The sequence below is a fragment of the Pseudorca crassidens genome, chromosome 3, assembly GCF_039906515.1.
Source record: "Pseudorca crassidens isolate mPseCra1 chromosome 3, mPseCra1.hap1, whole genome shotgun sequence".
NCBI lineage: Eukaryota > Metazoa > Chordata > Mammalia > Artiodactyla > Delphinidae > Pseudorca > Pseudorca crassidens.
The window spans coordinates 13,530,725-13,555,644 of NC_090298.1; the positions used below are offsets into that span (position 1 = coordinate 13,530,725).

Here is a 24,920-nt window from a genome sequence, read left to right on the forward strand (position 1 = left end):
AGCAAGGACAGAGCGATTTTATAAACAATGAAAGAAAATTCCATGAGCGGCAAAGTCGAGTGAGAATTAGACAAAGGGGAAAGAGAACAATATTAGCAGGTTCTGTTGCTTGAAATCTAGAATGCTCTAGAATCCTACTGAACTCTTACATTCCAGGGACCGTCATTGGGCATGGTCAGTATTTTCCACGCAAACGGTGTTTTTGAGTCGTTTCTGGGAGAAAAAAGAAGGAAGCTATTTGGAAGTATTCAATCACTTAGTTTTTGTATTTCTGTCAGAACATGGTGCTAAGTATGAGGTTATGTGCGGGCTATATTACTCAGAGGTTTTCCTTTATAACAGAAAATCAGATGTTCTTAGGCTTTCTGGTGAGAGACTGGAAAGGGAAAAGTAATATTTCATGCTCGTTAATAGATATTTCCTTCTCCCTCCTTTGAACTCCTAAGACCTAATTTTAGGTGGATCAAAAGTGGTCTCTTGTAACGTGCCACTCATCCAACCAAGAGTTACAGCATTATTGAGACTAATGTTCTAAAAGGGCTGCTGCCTACCTGTCATGTCTGCTCTGGGCACCACAGCGTTCGGTGAAACTATTGTTTGAGGTTCACCTGAATCCCCTATGTGCCTTTAGAGTGGCAGAAGAAATGGGTTTTTTTTTTTTTAACTTCAGCCTGCATAAAGACAAGGAAAAGTATGAGAATGCCCAGACACCTACAATAGAATAAGAAATATGTATACTTTACTAAATAGTTAATGTAAATAAAATATGAAACACACTCATATAAACTTACCCAACCACAAATGCCATGTGAAGCTATAAGTTTTACAGTAAAAACTGGGGTTTTACTGTAGCCATGTCATCACCACCCTATGAATCTATCCTTGTTAATTAACAGTCTTATTTCTCTAAACTTGGATCTATACCCACCGTTTTGTTTTTTTTTAAGGAATATTTTGATCTTTTTTCAACAACATGGACCTCTTTGGAAATGATATTTTCAATGGCTGCATTGTGTCTATCACATAGAAGGACTATATTATGATTTACGTACCCTTACTCCCCTTATCCCTTTAACAATTAATGGTAGATTTTCTTCTATGTACCAAGCATAGTTCTTGGTTCTTGGTCTCCAGGAGCTCAACACTGTTTGGAAGACAGAAAAATATAAAGAAGAGAGGAGCACAGACTGGTTGGTGGGTGAGAGGAGGACACAATGGTGACATTCTGGACTCAATGATCCATCTCCTTTTTTCATGACTCAACGGAATGGATTAAATGGAGAGAAACCTCTGGTTTCAGCAACTATTGGGGAGATAATAGGACCAAGCTCATATTGTCCTTTTCAGCTGATAAAATCACATCATAGAGCCAATGTCCATTCCGACTACAACGCTGTCTCTCAAGAAGTTTGAACTTCAGATTTTGATAATTCTGGGAGGGAATTTCACCTTTTGTGTACATTTTAACCATTTTATGAGGCTTAACATTAATAATCTCAGTTCCCTACTTAGAATATTATTTTTTAAAAATAAAAATACACAAATGTAAAATACCTGTCAAGCCAAAGATAATTTTATATTAGGGACTATTATTGACTTTTTAAATTGGCTATTTGTATTTAAATTTCCTGTTCAGAATATAACTTACCTTACAGAATGAAAGTAGACCAATCTGTTTCCTCGAGATTTATTTATTTATATTTATTGAGATAGTACATATTTTTTCCTTCAAAACGCATCAGTCAGTACAGTGATTTTCAAAATTGTTTATAGCCAAGGGTCCTTTAAATTTCTCTAATGGTAATGTCCTGTGAATTAATTAGTGGAACAGCTGTATGAGCTGGTCCAAATTCTTCTCAAGACCTGCAAGATTTGGGGGGAAAGTATTAAGGAAACAAAGAGAATTAAGGCATAAGAAGTGCTGCTGGTCTTTGATCAAGAAAACCAAACATTCTGGATCCTTAGCTTGACTGATAGGAAATAAGCCAGGGGTCCAAGAACAACTGGATTCCCAAGAACTTTGGTTTCAAAAATGTTATGACTTGGCAACTTTCTAATGTTTCATGGGGAAAATGGCCATGTCTCCAGCAGAAATCCCGCTGCTGGCCTTTAAATGGGAAAAGGTGACTGGTAGCTCAGAAAACATTTTCCATGATGGGTTAACTATGTTAAAGCTGTTTCCCATTTTCCATCCCCAGCAGTAGGGGCTGGGCTCAGCCTTAGGTGGGCTGTACTTTGCTAGTGGATGATGAGTTTCCATCTTGGGTGTTCTTCACTGAATTTCTGATGAACTGAATGAGTGAGATCTTTGGGGCCCTGCCTTACAGATGACGTGTGAGAGATGTCTGTTTTACTCTTTCATTTAGTTGCTGCTTGGTTGAAACAAATAAAAGTCAAGGGCAGTGTTGAGGGGGATGATGATGGCATTGGAGAATGACAGTGCACATTAAAGCACTGAGAAACCCTGCAGAGCAGAACCCTCTTTAACCCAATGTTTACCCAAGAATATTTTTACCACAGAGACCCTTTTGTCAACTCTATTTCTTTTCCTGTTCATTAAGCAACAAACTCCAACTCATTTACTCAGTTTGTCACCAATTTATGCATTTATTGTATGCTGAATATAATGTACTGAACATTAAAAAAAACCATGGTCTTTGCCCTCGAGAATCTCAGAATCCAGAAGAAATATATGTAAACAGCTAACAAAAATGGTAAGTAGTAATATATAGAAAACATAGTGTGAACAGAAAAATAAGTGACTGGGTAGGAGAGACATGGAAGGAAGTTACTGACACCCTCAACATGAAGAAATTATTAGAACTGTTCCTTGAAAGACAAGTAGAAATTCTTCACGTAAAGAAAGGTATGTATTTAAGGGGTAGAAATGAGGCTGGGGAAAAGAGGGAGAGAGTTGTTCTCTGGTTGTGATCCATACTGCTTCTAATCTAAACAGTACTAATAGAGAAAAATGAAACTCAGAAGCAAATGTTCCCTCATATACAAACTCTTCTTTACCCCCAAATCCCTCTGAAGTGCCTGATACGTGTTTTTCATATTATGAGTTCATGAGAAAAGATAGGAGGAAATAAAAGAAAAACCCCTTTACATCACATAAAATAGTGTTTTGATAAAACTAGAAGCTACCATTTCCCAAAGAAAGTGCAAGCAGTATCTCTTTTTAACAAGCTGGTTAGTTCACCAGAATTACCCTGTTGTCATTTTACAGTTTTGCTAAATTGAAAAGCCCACTGCTACACTGGAGCCAGGCTAAACTGAAACACTTACTGGAGCTTTAAAATTTTGTTTAGAGAATGCAAATGTTTAGTGTATCGTGTATTAGAAGACAACAACAAATGTTGGTGGGATGGATGGATGGGAACAGGACTGATGTGAAAACGGGAATGCTTTTGCAGTCTAAAAACAGTGGCTTTACCCACTTTCCAGGACTTGTGAATATTTGAAGGCATTAAGAGATATTCAATCAAACTTGCCATGTATACATTATCAAAAATACTTAACTAAAGAATTCATACAGGCAAACTGCCAAAGCTTAGGAACGTCTGCAGAGGGGCCAAACACAACCATTAAACTATGAGGTTCAGCAAGTGGCTTTGTGAATTATCACATGTATTCCAAGTATCTGATTTGGTAATTGACAAGGACAGTCCCAGGGATGCATGAGTGATTGGGCAGAGCAATGAAGCCAAGTGCCTGGGAATAACTCTGTGGAGGACTGGAGGAGAAGGCAGTAATTGCCAACTCTTTGGAACCCCAAACACTTTACAATGGAAGGGGTTCCTGAGAAATTTCTTACCCCTTTTAAACTTGTAGATTGTGATGAAGATCCATGAGGCATTCTCCCCCTGAGGTTTACAAGTCTGTGGGAAGATGTGACAGGCCATGCTGTTAGAAAACCACCCTACAATTTGGTTGTTAGTCCCTGTGAATACAGATCTTCCTACCCCAAGTATAACCACAGTTATCTCGGAGTAAAAAGCAAATTAGTAACTTTGGCAGCTGGATGTCAAGACAGACTCAAGAGAAGAGTTAGATAGGATTGGGCCTAGCAGTCCCCCTTCCCCAAACACAGAGGCTAAAAATAATCACTGGTAAAAGTTGGAAAAGTCAGAAAACACACAAAGCAGGAGGGTGGCTCCAGACAAGAAAAGGACGGAGTCATAGAAGATGCGGTGTTGGGGGGAGTCATTGGTACCCCAGGTCTGGGGGGTAAGGAAGGCATGGACCATAAGTTTGAAGAGCGAAAGTCAAGAATCCTGGTTGAGAACCTGGGAGCAAAGCAGGTAACGAGTTCATATCAATAACAAAGAGTGGGTAAGAGTGGATATATGTATATATATAACTGATTCACTTTGTTGTACACCTGAAACTAAGACAACATGGTAAATGTCACGCCCATAAAAATTAAACAAAAAGAAAGAGTGGGTAAATACAGATGTGGCAAATTTTTTTTTCTTTTTTTTCTTTTTTTGCGGTATGCGGGCCTCTCACTGCTGTGGCCTGTCCCGTTGCGGAGCACAGGCTCCGGACGCGCAGGCTCAGCGGCCATGGCTCAAGGGCCTATCCGCTCCGTGGCATGTGGGATCTTTCTGGACCGGGGCACGAACCCCTGTCCCCTACATCGGCAGGCAAACTCTCAACCACTGCGCCACCAGGGAAGCCCTTTTTTTTTTCTTTTATTGATTATTTTTTGGCTGCGTTGGGTCTTTGCTGCTGCGCGCGGGCTTTCTCTAGTTGCAGCAAGTGGGGGCTACTCTTCGTTGCAGTGCACAGGCTTCTCATTGCGGTGGCTTCTCTTGTTGTGGAGCACGGGCTCTAGGCTCGTGGGCTTCAGTAGTTGTGGTACCCGGGCTCAGTAGTTGTGGCTCATGGGCTTAGTTGCTCTGCAGCATGTGGGATCTTCCCAGACCAGGGCTTGAACCCGTGTCCCCTGCGTTGGCAGGCGGATTCTTAACCACTGCACCACCAGGGAAGTCCTAGATGTGGCGATTATAAGAACTTTGGCTATTTTTCTAAATGAGATGGGAAGACAGAGGAAAGCTTAGAACAGTGGAGGGACATGGCTTCATTTGTTCAAAAAGGGTCATTCTAACTGACTTTTTCAGGGAATATATGCTGAAAATTATATATTGAAAGGAGAATCAGAGAGTCTAGTAAGGAGACTATGGTAATGTTTCTGGGGCAAGATGGTAGTGTCCTGGACTTCAGAATGAGGGTAGAGACATGAGAGGCTGCAGTCTGAACATTTCTGAAGGTAGAGCAGGCATAATATTCTGATAGGTTGTGAGAAAAAGAGAGGGGCTAAGGATGATACCAAGAGTTTTTGCCTGAGCAAATATGAAGTTGGAGTTGCCATTTACTGAGAATACAATAGAAGAAACAAGTCTGGTTTTGGATATGTTGAGTTTGGTATATTTATTAGACTTTCAAGTGGGGAATGCCAGAGTCACAGTTAGATATACTGATCTGGAACTCAAGGGAGACCTGGGCTAGAGAATTTGGAAATGATCCTTTTAAATAGGAAATAATCCTTTTAAAGCCAGGACACTGGGTGAGGTCACTAAGAAAATGAATGCAGATGAAGAAAAAAAGACCAAGAGTGAGCCTTGTACTAATTACTCTGAAATCTAGAGGCTGGGAGATACGTAGGAACATATTAAGGTGACGGAGAAGGGGCTGACATTAAGGTAGATGGAAAATGAGGGACGTGTAGCTTCTTGATGCCAAGAGAAGAAAGAGCCTCAAGAAGAAGGGGCAGATCAACTGAGTTGAATGGAACTGACAAGTCGAGCAAGAGAAGAACTGAAACTCAACCATTAGGAAGCAATGAGGATGCTGACAAGAGAGGCTTGGTGGAGCAGTGGAGGGGAGAACCCAGCTGAGAGAGGTCAAGAAGGAATGAGCAGAGGGAAAAGTACAACAGCAATGCAAGAAAAGTCTTTAATGACAGGCTTCTGGGGTCAAAGGATGGAAGGCAAATTATGCAGCTTGTTTAAAAGATCATACGATGATCGAGTAAAGTAGGAGAAATCAATGTCTTAATTTAGGATTCTCCAGAATTGGACCCTGAAACAAGGTTCTGAGTGCAAGTAACTTATTTGGTAAGTGTAGGAAACCCCAGAGGAAAGTGGGGCAGGGAAAGGGAAAGGCGCCTTATCAAGCCAGCTACCACTGTGGGTGCCTGGAGCTTAATCCCAGGGGCAAATGCTGGGAAACAGGGTAAAACACAAGCTTCAGAACCATCCCACCCAACGACATGGGAGCAGGGCTATCTACACACTGTTTCTCATCTGTTGCTGCTTGAGGGCTGCTGGGGGCGGGAGGGATTGCCAGGCACTTCCAGCCTGCCAAAGTGAGGGCAAAATTTGGGGAAAAACCTCACTTTCTATATGCTGAAGCCTTCCAAACAGATATAATCCAGCGATGTTCTCCCCACAAGACTTGACTCATTAACTGAACTGTTGCCTAAAATCTCATTTTCTAGTTGTTCTAGTTGTGCTCTCAAGTTTAATGTGTCCGAAACAAATTTCTGGGTACCAAAATCCCCCTCCAGACAACCAGTTCTAAAGTGCTTCTCCACCATCTGCACTAACGACCCTCCACCCTCTTGCCCAAGCAAAGACGCCATCTTTCATTTTCCTCTTTTTTCATAAAACACACAATCAGGTGAGTTTTGTTGACTCTACCTCCAAAATATATCTTGAATCTAGCCATTTTTTACCTTCCTCACTATTGTGCTAACAGAAGTCAAATTTCTCTCATCTCTTCTATAGCAGAAGCCTTTTAACACATCTCTGGGCTTCTAAGATCTGCCAGTTTTTCAGAATAAACCCTGATGATTTGAAAAGTATCAGTCAGATCAAAGTAGTTCTCTACTAATAACCCCTCTGTTTTCCTTATAATTAGAACAAAGTTCAACATGATTATCATGCTTACAAAATCCTATATAATCTGACTTTTGCTCCTTTTCCAGCAAACCTGTAAAGTTTACATTTATTCACAACATTCTGTCCATATTGGCTGCAGTAGATGAGAATGTTTTTAATTCCTCACTCTCTCCTTCTGTCAAGTGACCTTGCAATGCACAGAAATGGGTCAAGCATCTCCCTCATCCATTGGATTTGGACTTGGCCATGTGACTTTGGTTTTGATCCTTGTGAAAGTTTAAAATGTGCTTGCAAATTTTGGCCTGGGCTTTCTGAGTCCTAAGACCCACCATGAGGAGGGCATGCACTAGGGCCCTCAGCCTCCTTGGCCTGGGCTCCAGAGGGACTTTGAAACTTGACCTGAATTCTGGCACCAAGCTCAGCTCACTCACAAGCCTAAATTAAAGTGGCCCTTACAGACCTGCAGACTTGTGAGCAAAACAGAGTTTGGGATAATCTGTTACATAGCATTATCAGAGCAATAGCTGACTGCTACACTGGCCCCCTTCCCGGCCTTGGAATATGCCAAGCTCATTCCAGTCTTAGGGACTTTAGATTTGCTCTTTCCTCTGTCTGGAATATTCTTTCCATCAACTCTCACATGGCTACATCTCTTCAGAGTTCAAATCTCAGCACAAATGTTGCATCCACAGAAACACCTTCTCCGATCTCTCCAGCCATAGCAGCCAGTCAGAGAAATCAGCTCCTATACACCATTATCTTGCTTTGTTTTCTACATGGCATTTTTTCACTATTTGAACTTATTTATTTATATGTGAATGTGCTTGTTGTCTGTCTCTACTCATGAATGATTCCACCTCTGTAAAAGCAGAGACTTGGTACCTTATTCACTGTAGTAGTTCTACGGCTTGGAACAGTGTTGAATTCCTGCTGATGTGAGTGCTGGACCATCCTGGAAATTTGTGCAGCTGGGCTGCAACTACCAGTTATAAGACCATTGGCTATTATCCTAGTTTTCACAACCCTCAAGACCGCAAGGCTGAAGTCACGAAGACTTTTCCAATCACACCCTAAGTGCCCACTTACAGCTGGGAAATGGGGAGAGTTTGTCCAATAGTGAAAGCCCTTGGAGTTTTGTAGAGAAAGGTGAAACATATGTGAAAACTGCTTATATCAGGGAATTAATTTATTGCTGCCAGAGAATAAATGCACACGTTTCCACTTTAAACAAATTATAAACTCTATTAAAACTTTTTATTTTCAAGAAAGTCACGCTGAATTCCAGGAAAGTTTTATATATTATCCATAGTTGAGAGAGAAATATTCCTTTGTTATTTTGCATCTTTTCTACATGACATAAGATTTTGGCTTTAAATACAGACTGAGTTTTGATAAAGACATTGAAAATACTATTTCTTCATGTTGAGTAAATGTATATTATTCATATATACAATAGAGTATTTAGATATGATGGAAAGTGAATAGAGTGACATTTTCAGGGGCAAGCAGTATGGAAAACTTTTTTGTGTGTATGTATATTTTCTGCATAATTTAAAATTTCTCATTTAAGCATCAATGTATTTTAATACTATTTTTAACTATTAAGGATGGAAATATTATTATATTATCTATTTTTTTCTTCCTTCTTAAATGAAGAAAATGTGTTATCTTTTAGGTATGCAGTTGGCTTTAAGTAACAGTTTTTATCCTTCCATTACAGGGACTTTGGAAGTAGGAAGTTGCTGGCGTTGCCTCAGGGGCTCTGTATCTTCAGGACTCCAGGTCACCATCCTTACAATTCTCCTGGCATTTCCCTGAAGTTCACAAGATGCTGCCACAGTTTCAAAAAACAGTGGAGTTGAAGGTAGGAAGAAGAGAGAAGAAATAGTGGCAGAACTATCTCTGGATTTTATTGCAATAGCAAAAATCTATTCCAGGTGCTCCTAGTGAATTTTGCTTACACTTCCTTGGCCAAGACAGGGCCATATGGCCATTCTTAACTACGGGGGCTTTTGGGAAAACAAGTATTTAACTTTTGACCTAAAGAGAAGAGGAAGGCGAGGGAGAAGGGCAGATGTGGGTTGGGTGAGCCCCCCAAAGTGTATGACATGTAGTGGTTATGTGTATTAGTAACAATGAAGTGCTATCTTCAGGGGCTATTCAAGAATGTTAAGCTACATGCATGTTCACCAATATCACTGCTTCCCCTCCCCCAGTGTGGGGTGTTGCTAGGGACAGCAGGCCAGTCAGAGACTACATTTTCTAGACTCCTTTGTGGCCAGATGAAGCCACTGAACTTGTTCTCATCAGTGGCATGTGAGCAGATGTGATGGGATACGACTTTCCACTTACCTTTTGTGCCTTAAGCCAGCTGCATGTGGACCATGTTGTGGTTGGTGGGGCTATAAGAGCAGAAGCCTGGATACCTGAATCACCATGTGGAGCATAATCTCCAGTGGACTAGTTACATGTGCTTAGATTGCTTTATGAGTGAGAAATACATTTCTATGGTATTAAGCCAAGTCACTAAAATTTGGAGGTTTATTTACTACAGGTGCTAATGTTACCTTATTTAAGACAATAACCTCTGATTATATCACCCTGGATTTTTCATTGGTTTCTTGTTTCTGTTTTCCTTATTCAGTTTTTCCATCTTCCATTTAGAGATTTTTCTCATTACCCTACTTTTAAGGAGCCGTAACTTTTTGTAGTTTCTCAAATATGTTGAGCAATATTCTTTCTAATGCCTTACTTCTATTTTGCTGTGTTCTAAGAAATCAGATAATTAAATATGTTAGGACTCCGAACGACTGCTATAATACTCTGAGCTAAGCACATGAACTTTGTGATGCTGGTTTGGGCTACTGTGGGGTCTCGTGTGGCTTACTTCCTGATATATAGGATGGTTGCCTGATAAAGGACAAAGCAATATGAAGTTGCGTGCTAAATGTACAGTCAAGGGTGAAGTGCAATGGTTCAGTGGAGTATGTGAATATTGTAGTATTTTGAATTAGAGCCAATTCAATATATTAGAATTAGAGCTACTTTGTTTCCCAGAGCTGTTAAGGGAATTTCTGTGAGCAGAGAGAGTTTTGAGAGTCCTATATAAAGTGCCCATCCTATTAAGCTATCTGTTTACTTTATAATGATTAAAATATCTAAATTATTTATCTAAAATATCCAGCCATTAATCGTCATGGCTATGATGAAGATTCATGTGGCATAAATGAATACTTGTCTTGAAATCTAATTAAATTTAGCAGATTTCAAAAGATGCTTCACTCTTTTTAAGTTAAATACATAGTATCTCCACTGAAAACCAGACTTCGTCCAAAACTAGGGTGGCAAGTGATGGCACAAAATTGGTGGCAGAAAGCAGTGAGAAATATCATAGGCTTTGCAAATAGATCTCAGTTCCAATCTTGCTGTCATCATTATAAGATTTACTAGAAGCACTGCCTGATTAAGTTATGAACATTAAGTGAAACATGCAAAACACTTAATTCAAAACAGCACAGTTGCAATAATAAAATAAAAATAATGCGTGTTCTTTGTTTTTCTTTTCTAATATTACAGATTAGGTAATAATATATTAAATGTTCTGGGGTGGGCATAATAATCACTTTTACCCTCATTTTCTATCTGAAACAAATATTTGTCTTGCCAAGAATCCAACTTTATATTTTGGTAATAAATTTATATTAATTAAAAAACAGTACTTCTGCTTTTGGATAATACAGGCATTTCAACACAAATCTATTTCAGAACTGAGTTTCTAAATATTTTCAGTGATTGTGGCTTCTTGAAAAAGGCAGGGAGAGAGAGTGGAACAATATTTAAATCATTGTATCTCTTTGTTCAACAATCATTCCTTCTGCAGGTTTTTACTGAGTGAGTACATTGTGTTAGGAACTATGCTAGTTATTCAGAACCCATTGGTGAAAACCCCACCATCCTTTTCTCAAGAGGCTTAAAAGGTGGGGTTTCAGTTTGGCAGCTAGGTAAAAAGATTGGAATTTCTTGCTAAAATCATATATGTGTACAATATCTTACTTTTGAAATGCAAAACATATATACATGTGAATGCACCTTCATTTTAAGCAGAAGTAGTGCTTTTCTTTCTTTTCTTCCCCAAGATTTTACAGTGACTATGACAACATGTATTTATAGTTTATAATCAGAAGGATGTTAAAAATCAAGTTATTTTTTTCTATTTTTGTTTTATACTGGAATTTCTTACACTGGATTGTCTCTGTTCCCTTTTACGGCAGGCAATAGAACCTTGAAAATCTTTAGAGACTTTAATTTCAAAGGAGATATATGTGGTTAGTCTCTACAATTTACTTTTCACTGTTACCTTTGCTTTGATGTTAAAGGTCCTGGAAGGTGACTCAACCAAAAGGGGAGACAGTGACTCCAAGTTGAATAATGGCCAGGTCAAGAGAAGTAGGGGAGTGGGGAGGAGAGGGCCTGAGAACCTGAAGCCATGTGGCACTTACCACGTAGGCGACTTTAGACATTTGAACTGTTGGAGCTTCAGTTTCTTCTCTGATCACTTTCCTGATCTGTAGACGTCAAAAGAGCGATTGAGAAGTTCAGGGAGATAAAAGCCTATAAAGAAGCAAGTTGTCAACTCAATACCAAATATCAAGATGAGCGTCCATCGTTCCACTACTTTACAGTGGGTTAATCTTCAACTAAGTCTCCAAAGAATGATCTGATCCAGGGTTAGATCCAGGGCAAGTCCCTACATGGTGATGGAAAATCACAAGGACCAGGTGAGCCGGGACCCACTTTGGATGAAGATAATATAGACATCTGTTCATTTCTAGCTTGAGTTTATATTTTCAGGTGGAGTCTCTGAAAACCCATTTAACTCTTCCACATTTTTGACACCCTTATTTCCTATACAGGGCCCGTAACACAAGTTTTAAATTTAACTCAACAGATATGGGAAACATATTATTGGCCAGGCAGTGTGCTAGATTATTTATATGAAAAGATGAATTGAAATACAGCTCTTAATCTCTTTGAACTGGGACAGTTGAAGTGTTATCGGTACAACACCAAACTATTTAATCCTGTGCTTGAAAATAGATGAATTCATTATTTTTCTTTCAATATATGATCTCTCCGGAACAATAAATATAGATTGCTAAATTTGGAAACATGATATTTTAGCTTATCTTTAAGAAAGAAGATTGTATTAAGTTAAAGGAAATTACCTAAATAGAATCTACAGAAGGTCGTCACTGACAATTTCTGCATGTGGTCGCAAGTCTTTTAAGAAGAAGGTAATTATAAAATTCCTGGATCTCCATTCAGGTACCATAAATGCTTATATATATATACATACATACATACATATATGTATCACTATATAAGTTTAACTTAAAACATCTAACACGTATAAGGAGAAATCGCGCTGTGTGCTTGCTTCCGTACAAAGTAATTTGTGCAGTGAATGCCCCGGTCTTCACTAAGATGCAATGTTACAAAAATCTAGGTATTTACGTGGAAAGGGAATAAAACATTAAGAAGAATTTCCTTTTTCCATTTAAAGGAGGGAACACCAAAGGGCCATTTTAAGACTCTACAAGTGCCATATAAAATCTCCAGAAGAAGTTGTAATGTATTAAACAAAGGTTAACACCAACCACAAGAAGAAGAAGAAGAAGAAAAAAAAAAAACATAGAAACGGGGAGAAAATACACTTCCTGGCTCGGAAGCTCTTAAAACTTCTGAGCCAGGAAACCTTCCGCACCGGGGCGGGGAATCTCTTTGGCTCTGCAGTGACTCCCTGCTAAGCTCCCCTCAAGTTTTCCCTCCCTCGCGTCCCCATTCCCCGCCTCAGTCCCAAACGTGGGAGCCGCAGGAGGATACCAGCACGCCTACCTGGAGTTGTCAGACAGAATCAGCCTCTGATGCGTGTTGATTTTAAATGCCACCACACCTAAAATAGGCCATATCTGCAGGCAAACCCAAGGGATTTCAAACGACGCCCGGAAGCTCATCTTACTAACTAGGGGCCCAACCGGTAAAAGAACAATAGTAAAATAGAGCCAAGAGCGTGTTCCTTCGCTCGAAGCGATTCGCTGGTGGCGCGCAGGGCCTGCGCGGAGCCTGAGGCTGGAAGCCGGAGCCCCGAAAAGGCGCGCTGCCCCTTTAAAAGGCCGCGCATCTCCGGGCCGGCCTTCCTCCCCGGGGCTCCAGCTGTGATTGACGCTGGGCGGCGAGAGGAGGCGCCTGGCGCTAACAAAAGTCCGGCCCTTGGGCGAGCGGCGCCGGGCCGCGAGTCTCTGCTCGCTCCGGGCACCCGCAACAAGTGGCCGCCGCGCCCTCCCTGGGGAAGCCGCGGGTGCGCAGGGGCGCCCGGAGGAAGCGGCGGAGCCCGGGAGCCCCGGCAGCCCGCGCGGCTCAGCGTCCACCGCAGGGGGATCGGGGCGGGCGGATGGGGACCCGGCGGCGGCGGCGCGGCGAGCCTCTGGGCGGCCCCGGGGCGCGGGCTCTCCGCGGCGCTGCGCCCGCCGGCCCCGAACGCGGATTTTAAGGGCGGCGGCCGCCCCCCGGCCCCACCCGGCGCAGTCGGGGGTGCCAGGAGGGGACGGAGCGCCCCCTCCCACCGGAGTGCGGGGGCCGCCCCCGTCCGGAGATCGGCCCCGGAGCGTGGGGTATGCGCAGCTAAAGGTCCCGTCGGGCGGGCTTTCCTCTGGCGGAGCGCGCAGGCGGTGCGCCCCACCTATGGAGTGTCCAGGGAGACGGCGGGCATGACGGCGGCAGGATGGGCGCGAACAATGGCAAACAGTACGGCAGTGAGGGTGAGTGGGCCGCCAGTCCTCACAACTCCCCAGTCGCGCCCCCCTCCCTTCCCCTCGCCCTCCCGTCTGGGAAGGAAGATTCTCGCACGCTGCCGGGGCGCATCCCCATTTGGCACCCTGTCTGGGCCGTCACCTTCCCTTTTGGCTCTGAGTACTTCGGCGCCCCGAGGATGCTTTCCCACCGCGGGGGTCTCTCTAAGCAACTTCCCAGGTTGCCTTTGGGACGGCTCGAGTTGCATTTCTGTCTGTTTCTGAAACCATGTGCCTCAGTTTCCCTTCCCTGGGCATCTGGGGTTTCGGATGATGGTTTGGCAGAGGGCGGAAGACGTTTTTGAAAAACAACGCAGTGAAAATTTTCCCAGGCCTTTGTGCACCATTCCCCGGGACTCTCCTGTAGCAGGAAAAACTTCTGGAAGAAGTTAAGTTTCCATTCTCTGCTCATTGCCCCCGAGCTGACAGCTTCGTAAAACTGACCACCTAGGGGCCGTGTGAGGCGAGGAGTGGCGGGGGGCTTTGTCTGGGCTCTCTCGGGGCTCGAGACGGGCAGAGGACCATCTGTTATGTGGGGCTGGAAATTGCACAGAAATATTGCCTGTCAAGTGGGAACTTGGAAGTTGGGGAAACTTTAAACTCCACCTACTCCTAAAAGGATGATGGATATGTGGGTTGGCTTCTCCCTCGCCCCTCCCCGCCCTTTGCATAGAACCGTAGTGTTGTAACCCGGTTGATTAACTGCATGCCCCTCATATGCATACGGCAAAGGCATTTCCCGCAGTTCAGTAGTTAGGAAGGTTTGTCTTTTCGTGAACTTGGCTGGAGGGGAGTGGAAGAGACAGGGTCGGTTTTACAGCCCGCCCCCAGAGGACCGGCGGTTAGAAACGGGGTCCAGCGCCTGAAGACTGGTAGGAATGCAGAATGGCTCTTCAGCCTGTGGTGTTAGGGAAACTCCTATCATCCTCTTCAAAACTTTGAGCTGTGGCCACAGAATGTGGATGCCTCTCCCCGTGTTTGCGTCTGTGTTCCTTCTCAGCAGCTTTGTGGAATTACAGCAGAAACCGACCCTAAAAAACCGTATCCACAAGAACCTTTTGTTTAAATCATTCTTTTCCAGAGCATCATGTTTTGAATTCCACGTATATATATGAAATATATATATTTCCTTATTCTGGGCAGTTATGTAAAAGAGATTTTTTTTCCTGACAGTTTCTTTTTTAAAAAGTTAAAAGGTGGTCTTTTTAGAGAGCAACCGTGAAATTATGCCAAAAAAGATTAATGGAGAATCTTGGCCACCCCCCAAAACTTCTTGAAGTTAATGTTTTAAAAAATTTCGGAAAAATGAAAGATTAAGCCTCCTTACTCTGAGTTATTAAAGAAGCTTTCGGGGAGTGAAGTGTGTGCCTGTCAGTTCTGGGTGTGCATACGTTATGCGATTTGAACACTGGTGGGGGGAATGGACACCCCAAGAGGAACACAGGGTCACTGCTCTGTGTTCTTCAACAAAACCCCTCACACTCTTCCTATTCCTATGCAACTTGTTCTTAGATCCCAGCGTTCTTGCATTGTACAGTGTGTGGTGTATGACTACTTCCTGTCTGAACAGTGGAGTTTTCAACCCTTGGGAGAGAAAAGGAGAGACAGAGAACTAATGTTCTCCAGCTGTTATCCGTAAATGCTACCTCTGCGTTTTCACTTCAGCTGAAGTGAAATTTTACTGGGATCTGATTTAGATACACTGTGGACTTTTTATAGGAAAAATCTCTTGGGCTCAGCTGATTTAAGGGGACCAAAAGGAAGCTTTGGGAGGTAACTGAGTTTTGGCTGGAGGGACACGTTGTGTTCAGCGTTCATCAGCTCTCTTCAAGTGCATCGCCATTCATTCCTCTGTGATAGGTGTGGGGGAACATAGAGAAATCGAATAACAAGAGCTTTTCAAAAATCTTTTCTCCCCCCAGTTACACCGGGCCTCTCCTAATATATGTCATTATAATATATGTAATGTATTATATGGTTATAATATATGTGGTTGGGTATGGTCAGCCTTATTACATGGTGCTATTGGATGGTAAAATCTATGCAGATAAGCCTTTTGGAATTTGGTGTGTTAGTGCCACACCAAATCCTTATCTAAATCTTTCTTATCTAAAATGTCAACTTTCAAAGGAAGTGAAAGCAACCCCTAGACATCGTATTTCTATTATCAAAGCAGACTGAGAATTAAGAGAGTTTCATAGATTTAGAGCAATTTAGGTGTGGTGTATTTCAAATTATCAACAAATGCATATCCACAGAATGGCTCAGTGAGAGATCCCCCAACTATAAAACATCGGTGTTTGTGTATACTTAAAAAAACTGTAACTTCAGTATATTTTACTTACTAGTGGAGCTGACACCATGTAAATGGCCCTGAAAGTTTACAGATATTGTTGTGAATTATTAGAACTTTCAAAACTTCAGTATTTCATCTGTAATCTCACTTTCTCCTGCTCCTGGAAAATATCTTTTTTATTAAAAAAAAAAAAATTCCCAAGACTTACCTTAGCAGGTGCAATGGGACAGAGGCTTCCTACTTCTGCATCATTCCAGGCCCCGCAGCAGCAGTATCACCTGGGAGCTTGTCAGAAACTGAATCTGAACTACTTATCACATGCGTGTTAAAAGCTCCAGGCAGTTCTGATATAGGATGCAAAGCACTGATTTGAGAGTCTAGAAATTTGATTCCAGCTTCAACTTAGCTACTGTGACCTTGCTCAGTTGTCCCCAAATCTTAAGGTCTTTCTTCTATAGAGTGAGGAGAGAATTTTTTTTTTTATTGGCTTTATTTGTCATGCTCATCCTTGTGCATGCAGTCCTTCATTTTAGTTTGCTCTTATAATGCCTGAATGGACCACTTAACAGAGATTCGCCTTGGGAAGACTTGTTATAATAAATAGGGAAGTTAACGCTATTACTGCCCTGAAATCAGTAGATGCCCCAATCCCTTTGTTATCCCCTTTACCCTCATCTCTATCTTCCTTACTTATTCCCACTTCCTCTCTTAACTCAATCAGTCTCTGCTTTTTTCTGCTGAGATTAAAGTTATGTGTTTATCAATATTGGGTGTTTCCAGTGTTTTGTTTTCCTAAATACTTAGTGAATGTTCAGGTTAATGATTTAGTTCTCAGCCTTTAGGCAGACTTGGATTTCGCTCCAGGAAAAAGTTGCCACACCACTGCCGATGTTCAGCTTTCTAGAAATATAAGCGCATGTCTGTATGATTAGTATGTTCCGGTAAACTCTCATTATGGAGGGCTGATTTTTTCTCTTTGTCTTCTTTCATAAAATTTAAGTTACAGCCCATGTGTAGAAATCTGGAGAATAAGCTGAGGTGATTCAAAGCCATTAGAACCATTAGCTTTGACTCCAGTTAAACTAAATAAACAAATCTCTCTGTTCAAGTAGTGAGAGAGGAGCTGCTTTTCCTGCCTTTTAAGGTTTCCAGCCTCACCCTCACTTACTCAGTGGTTTCGTTGTTATGTTTATTCTACGCCAGCAGGGCTCAGTCTGTCGTCCTTGCACTGTTAACAGCTCCTTTGTAAAATCCTGCCTGTCGTTGAATTGGAGCTGCTGAGGCCTTGGGATGGGGCTTGACCTTGGTAGCTCTGCTGCTCTATCAACGCCCCGAGTCCCTTTTCACCATCTCAGATCTGTGCTTCTCAGATATGTTGCCTGGGAGCATAAATCATCACCAATCCATCACCACTTCGGGAAGCGTATCTTGAAAGAATAATAACGATGGCAAGTAACATTTATTGAATGCTTACTTTGTCCAAGCCTGATCCTGAGCCCTTCGTGGACGCTGACTCTTGTTGTTACCGAGTCCAAGCTCACTCTGCTCGCTGCACGACAGGCCGATAAATCGGGAGACGAGTTATTGAGGCAAGGAATGGCAACTTTATTCGGAAAGCCGGGCGTCCAAGAAGATGGCAGACTAGGGTCCCAGAGTACCATCTTATGGGGTCTGTGTGCTAGTTTCTTTTATAGAACAGAGAAGGGGAGGAGGTGAGGAAGTAAAATAAAAAGGCGGTAAGTCTTGCAAAACACCTCCTGGTTTGGCCAGCCTCAGGGAGGGGATGTGTTACTTTCTTCTTTCTTGCAGCAATCCACAGGTGGGCAGAATGTTTCCCTGTGAACTGAACAAAGGCACTTTAGTTTAACATTTAGGCAGAGGGGCAGGCTTCCCTGAGGGAGGCCATTAGGTATGCCAATAGCTATAGACAACATCTTTTTAGTGATTATAGTAACAAAAAGCAACTGGAGAGCAAAGGTTAAAGTAAAAGAAACAGATCCAACATGGTGTCAGATTTTGTTCTTCCCTGTTACAATGTAATTCTCATGACAATCCTGATCCTATGGGGCAGGTGTTCCTATGTCTCCATTTTACTGATGAGGAAACAGAGGTGCAGAGAGGATGATCATTTTCCCAAGATCCTACAGGTAGCGTAGGTGGAATTGGGACTCAGGGCCAAGTCTGTCTAAGCCCAGAGTTACTTATTCATTCTTTCATTCAACCAATATATTTGACTTCTTATTTCCTACCATGTACCAGGAACTCCTCTAGATTCTTGGAATACAACAGTAAACAGATAAAGATCCTGTCCTGGTCAATCTTACCTTCATCTGTGTGCATGTGTCCATGTGTGTTGGGAGGGAGGTGAAATGGAACAGTTAACACGTGTGCACACAGGCACAGTCATTTAGTAAACCACATGGTAAGTTCTAAGGGGCCAAGGCTCTGCATAAAGAAAATTGTCAAATTAAGACTGATGGGGGGACTTCCCTGGTGGTCCAGTGGTTAAGACTTTGCCTTCCAACGCAGGGGGTGCCGGTTTCATCCCTGGTTGGGGAGCTAAGATCCCATATGCCTCCTGGCCCAAAAAACTAAAACATAAAAAACAGAAGCAATATTGTAACAAGTTCAATAAAGACTTTAAAAAAATGCTCCACATCTAAAAAATCTTAAAAAAAAAGACTGATGGGAGTTGAGAAGAGAAGGGTGTGGCAATTTTAATTAGAGTAGTCACTGTGGGCCTTATGGAAAAACTGGCATTTAGACTGAAACTTAAAAGAAGTGAGGGACTAAGCCCTGAGGATCCATGTAGCATGTTGACTGTTCCTTTCAACCACTGTGTTCTACCAAAGTGAATACTCTTTATGCTGGAGGGCTTGCATCATCATTTTATGCAAGTGTAAAAGTGTAACATCATCAGTCTTCTGTAAGTAGTCAGCTAGAGTGGAACAGAGTCAGTCTGGCTACTGGGCATATTTTTTGCCTAGAGTCTTTACAAATATGTTTTATCCAATGGTATTTTAGCAGATGGTTTGTGACTGCTTTTGCAGGGAGGGGAGGGGGAGCCTAGGAAATGCCCTTCATTCTGCAACCAGTAGATGTTACCTGACTTACTGGATGTGTGACTGCTCACCCGAAGATCTCTCCAAAGGTCTCTGTAATTCTTAGATGGATGTAGCTCTTTATCTTTTGCCTCCAGTAAATAAATTCATTCTGATGAAAATCAGAAGATATATGATAGTGATTCCACTGTTTGGCACAAATCAAAGCATTAGTGAAGCTATCAGTACCATTTTTGGTCTGACAGTGTTTTCAGAGATTTGAGGAATCTTTTTGCATATTTAAAACAGAGAAAGAGAAGAGAGGTAACTTTTCGTTCTCCTTAAGAATCAACTCACCTCAACTTTGTGTCAGCTCTCTCTGCCCTTTGAAACAGAATGAATTCTGGGTAGATTGAGTAATTGCTAATCACTTTTACCCTTAGCCCTTATTGAGTGGTGTGTCTGGAAGTTGATTAGACTACTTGGCTTAGCTCTTTGATTGAGGGAAACTCCTAGATATCACGTACCATGGCATTTGGAATGTAGTAAAGCACGTGACAGTATCTTGAGTAAAATCTAGAGTGAATTAATTCTCTGAATAATGAAGAAGGGGATAAATGACGTTTAGAAACTTAATACCTTAAAACATAATATTTGAAGAGCTGTCATGATGAAGGTTAAATTTCAGAGTGCTGAGCAAAGACCAAGATATGTAAGTTACTAGCACGTAGGTAGATTTGACGCAGTCTGAGGAAGAGCTAATGATGAGAGCTGCCCGCATCTGAGACTGGCTGCCTAATGAGGAAGTGAGTCCTCGCACATGGGAAGGGGGACCACAGGAAAGATTGTTTTGCTTGAGATTTCTGCATCAGCTAAGGGGTCTACCGTAGGACCCTACAGCAAGATCCCTAGCGAACAATTTGCCATGTGCAGTTATTTATTTATTTTTTAAATTGAAGTATGATTGATTTACAATGTTGTGTTAGTTTCAGGTGTACAGAAAAGTGATTCAATTATACATATATACATATCTATTTTTTTCAGATTCTTTTCCATTATAGGTTATTACAGAATAGTTCCCTGTGCTCTACAAAACAGTTCCCTGTGCTCTGCGGTAGGTCCTTGTTGGTTATCTATTTTATATATAGTAGTGTGTATACGTTAATCCCCAATTCCTAATCTATCCCTCCCCCCTTTCCCATTTGGTGACCATAAATTTGTTTTCTGTGTCTGTGGGTTGCAGTTATGTTTGATGAAGTGTTATTGTTTGATTTGAACTCATATTGCTACTTCCCCCCCCTTAATACGTTTCTATCCTTGTAGTTGTTGAAAAGTACTATCCCCACTTCCTCTAGGTTCATTTTCTCTCTCTGTTACATGTATGTGTTTATGTCTTTTTAGATATATTTAGATATTAATTGGAAAATCAACTGATTTAATTTGTTTCCCTGCCTTCGGTGGTACGTAATCTCCTGAACCAAAAATGGGGTTTGATAAATGACATGTCCTATTTTCAGTGCAGTAATGGATACGGACTCTACCTACTGTGCCTTTTATTATGACCCTAAAACATGTAGATCTCCTGAAGTTGAAGCAAGACCCTGAATTGTGCTTGTGTTGACTATCTTGAATTAATGTTTTAACTTTGTTGATAAGACTTAATTGGCATCATTGGTTAGTGACATCTGATCAGAAGCTACAAATTGACTAGAACCTCACAAAGACAGCATCCTTCTCAAGGAGCCCTGACTCCTTTTTGTTCAGCGCCATGTCTTCTGTGCATGAGCTAGACAGGCAGTTCTGCCACGGGGTGATAAAGTCCATATCTACTGAACTTTCCCAGAATGTAGCTTTTTTTGGGTTTTGGTTACAGAAATTTAGACCTCTTCTTCCATCTACTCACTGCGTTAAATCTCTAGATAGAATAAGACTTTTGCTTTAAGGAAGTTCAGTATCTAACTGAAAAGCTAGGCAGGGAGGCCAGTGATTTCAGAACAAGATGATAAATGCTGATTCACAGAGGGACCCTACTTTTCCGACGTGCTAAGTGTGAATGTAAGTGATAAGTGGGAAGTGGGCATAAGACTAGAGCAGCTCTAAATAATGACAGCACTGGACCATATCTGCAACTCCCCAAACATCTAAAGGATGCACATATTTTCTAAAACAACGACAACAGTAACAACATATACACACCACTATATATAAAATAGATAACCAACAAGGACCTACTATATATAGCACAGGGAACTATACTCAATATTTTGTAATAACCTATAAGGGAAGAGAATCTGAAGAAGAATATATATATATATATATATATATATATATATACACACATTATATAATTATATGCATATAAATTTTATATATATATATATATATATAACTGAATCACAGTGCTGTATGCCTGAAACTAACACGATATTATACATCAGCTATACTTCAATTAAAAAAAGAAAACAGGTACATTGGAGGGGGAGTCGCTTACACTCTTGGGAGAAACTAAATCTTTTGTTAGGAGTCTTTCCCTAATTGTTCCCGAAAATCTTCATGTTCCATTTCGGATATCGTTTATTCCAGTGGGAAGTGGTTCTTGTGGGACCTGTAAGCGAGGACCTTGGAAGGCTTCAATGGAGGGGCAGGACCTGACCAGCCTAGGTCCTCACCACACCTGTACCCTGCAACCAAGGGGAATGGAAGCCTGCAGGCAGATGCTTCTTAAGTGTGCTAGTTCATACCCCAGAGACGTACAACTTTCAGACTTCTGACATGACTGATTATGAACCATCTCTGAATTTTCCTGAGTAATGAAATCTAAACACGGGGTCACCATTCTCCCCCTTCCCTGGGTGAAGGAGTGTCAACTTTGTCTGGAGTCGTAAATCTTTATTCGGTTGTGCATTAGATATGCTCACTCTATCAATCCCTATTTAACTTCTAAACCAGTAACAAAATGAAAAACAGTTGTTAACACCGCACAAACTCATAATTGTAACTTTAGAAGCCTTGAGCAACGTGTAGAAATGTTATTAAAACATTTTTTTTGTTTGCTACCCTTTCTGTGGTAAATTCCTGTGCTGCATTTTCCAAGCAGATGTAGCAGTGGAAAGAGAATCAGAATTTCTAGAGAAAAATTTCAGGAATTTTTCTTCTGCTCACAGATTGACCTTCTGGCTGCGAGTCACCCACTTTTTGGCAAGGCGGAGAAGTCAGGAAAAGGCTCCTTGTATGTGCAGTTGAACCTTTGACCCTATGGAGTACTCGAATTGAATCTCAGGAGCCTCTGGGTTAGGTCCAAGTCTAAGGCCAGGTCTTCCACGGTGCAGCTGTCGGAGGTGGCTCAGACCCCAGGGAGAGGAAGAACACGTATGAGACTGAGGGTGGAGCGGAAGAAACATAAATAAGAGTAGAGGGAAGAAGAGGAGAAATTCAGAGAGAACTTGTGTTAGGGCACTGATTGCCCTCTACCGTAAAGAATGGAATCACTGTTCTACTCAGTGCTCTTTTCTTACAAATATCTTAGCTCGGGCTTCCCTGGTGACGCAGTGGTTGAGAGTCCGCCTGCCGATGCGGGGAACACGGGTTCGTGCCCCGGTCCGGGAAGATACCACATGCCACGGAGCGGCTGCGCCCGTGAGCCATGGCCACTGAGCCTGCGCGTCCGGAGCCTGTGCTCCGCAACGGGAGAGGCCACAACAGTGAGAGACCCGCGTACCGCAAAAAAAAAAAAACAAAAACAAAAATCTTAGCTCAAGGAACAAAAACAATTACTAATAGTTACTCGGTAGGCTTGGATGTTGCCAAGTTTACTGTATTTTCGGTCATTTCAGTAATAGTAACAATTACTGAGCACTTAGTAGATGCTACTTCCCTCCCCGAGCATGTTACACACACTCATTCCTGTAGTTCAAGACAGCCAGGGATGCGGGCACAGATCATCCCATTTTGCAGTTGCCAACACAGGAGCTTCGAGGCAAGGCGGACTGACTGCCCAGGGCACAGAGCTGGTGAGTGGTCCAGTCCGGTCTGAAATCCCTGTGGCTGTGCTAGCTTTTGTGCCCCTCTCCGCTGTGCCCCTGACCCCCTCCTGCCTGGGCATGTCAGTGGCAGCCAGCATCTTTCCTGATCTTTGTTTTGTTTGTGTGTTTCAAAGGATTTCAGTGACTGAGAAGTAGCCCCTTAAAAATGAAAGTGACAGTTTTATGTGGATGAGGTGAGCAAAAATGAAAGACATCTTTGGAAGGAGACTTTCAACTCACTTTACCTGGCTCTCCCAAGGGCCAATTAACTGCTCATTAGGCACCAATCTGCTGACAAATTGGCAGGCTGACTAGTGTCTCTGAGAATGGCAGCCTGTAAAATAATTAGCATATTCTAGAGTCTTCAGAGCGCCTAGTAGAGCTGGGAGGCTGTCCCACTTCGCCCCAGAGTGTTAGCAAATTATCTTGGTGCCGGGATAGCTTTTGACCTGGGATGGCCACCTGCTCACAAACAAAAGCTAACGGAGGACTGAAAGAGGTGTTCACATTTTCCTTCCTAAGTAGTTTATAAGTTATATCTTGTATTTTCCTCTGGTTTCAAAAGTATGGATTTGAAACAGCTATTAATGTGGGGAATTATTCCAATATGTATTTGTACTTGCCTTTATCTTTGCTAGCCCCTGGGAGACTTCTCCATGCGTATGTCTAGGAAATTGCTTTGGAAACTATAAAGCGTTTCAGAAATTAATCTCATTTATCATCACAGGGACTGTGGGAGGGGTGTCTGCCATGATCCCCAGTTTGTAGATGAGGAAACTGAGGCCTTGGCAGGTTAAATGATTTGCCTTGATTTTACAGTTGAGAATAGATGGGGTCATTCCGATTCTAAATTTAGTACACTTTCTATCATAATATGGCTTCCCTTAAAATGCTACAAGATAAAATAATATAATCATGCTAGGGTATTATCACCAGGCATCTGTGACAGTATTTTAAATTGCTTGCACCCAAGGATGAAAGTGGGGGTCTGCAAGCATCCATCCTGTCCTTTAATTGCTTTTGGAGCTCTAGTATTGATAGAAGCAGAGAAGCCTGCTCCCCCTTGGTTGTCTCAGGCCACAGAGCTGTGCCACTGCTCAGGGGAGCAGCCTTGCAGTGGTAAGATTATGATAATGAGAATGCAGAGTGAATTGTTAGATAAATATTCAGGACAAGATGGCCTTGTTTGTTAGGGTGTCACTTGCTAGCTGATAAAACTCAGCTGGGGCTGTGAGGGGTGTTTCCTTCTGAAAGCTTCTGCTCTAGATGCGTAGAGAAAGTTGCTTTACTTTTGGGAGCATCAGAGAATCAACTCTAAAACTGGGGCCAATCAGCATCACTGGAGTCATTGTTTTCAGTCTTCTGGTTTCCTTTGCTGTTGAAGAACCGCATTGTTCAGAGGTCTTTGGAAGTGTTTAGGTCCTGGACAAGCCCTTTAGGATGAGTTGCTATCAGAGGTCACTGAGGTTCTGATGTTGTTGTGATGGAAATCCACACTGTCATTTAGCCTTTAACTGCTTTACTTTCCATTCATTGTCCTCTGGTTTACTGTCTGCTTTTTTGTTTTTTTCTGTTTCTTGTTCCTTTGTATTTATTTATTGCTCATCCGACCACATGCTTACTCGACATGACTCTAACCCTGTTCACGTGTTAGGTCCTTAATATATTTTTGTTAAACAAATACATGAGGATGAATCTGTAGCCATGATCTTTATTGGATCTAAAAAAGTCTATGAAAACCCTATCATATTTTCAGTGAACTTTTCTTAGACTTGAACATTTTACTCTTAAAAGAAAGTTTTTCT

General features: G+C 42.0%; 1 protein-coding gene and 1 long non-coding RNA gene across 11 annotated transcripts in view; one reads left to right on the top strand and one right to left on the bottom strand.

Moving 5' to 3' along the window:
* Positions 1–13,080, bottom strand: part of LOC137221149 (uncharacterized) — a 62,657-nt gene extending 49,577 nt beyond the window's left edge. For 5 of the 7 annotated variants that reach the window (XR_010941902.1, XR_010941897.1, XR_010941901.1 and 2 more), the window contains exons 1-2: positions 12,804–13,080; positions 11,408–11,519 (exon numbers count right to left, since the gene is read on the bottom strand). This is a non-coding gene — a long non-coding RNA (uncharacterized lncRNA). Of the gene's footprint in view, positions 1–551; positions 672–1,648; positions 1,864–3,817; positions 3,882–11,407; positions 11,520–12,803 lie in introns of all 7 variants that reach the window. The other 2 variants (XR_010941899.1, XR_010941900.1) reach the window with 2 other exon arrangements.
* An 87-nt stretch (positions 13,081–13,167) lies between these two features.
* The window catches only part of FBXL7 (F-box and leucine rich repeat protein 7), a 419,768-nt gene continuing 408,015 nt past the window's right edge, over positions 13,168–24,920 (top strand). For 3 of the 4 annotated variants that reach the window (XM_067730409.1, XM_067730410.1, XM_067730408.1), the window contains exon 1: positions 13,168–13,726. Coding sequence is in view for 1 of the 4 variants with exons in the window: in XM_067730408.1 (XP_067586509.1) it covers positions 13,690–13,726 (37 nt within the window). In the remaining 3 variants the exon portion in view is untranslated. Of the gene's footprint in view, positions 13,727–14,538; positions 14,629–24,920 lie in introns of those variants that run through there. The other variant, XM_067730412.1, reaches the window with a different exon arrangement.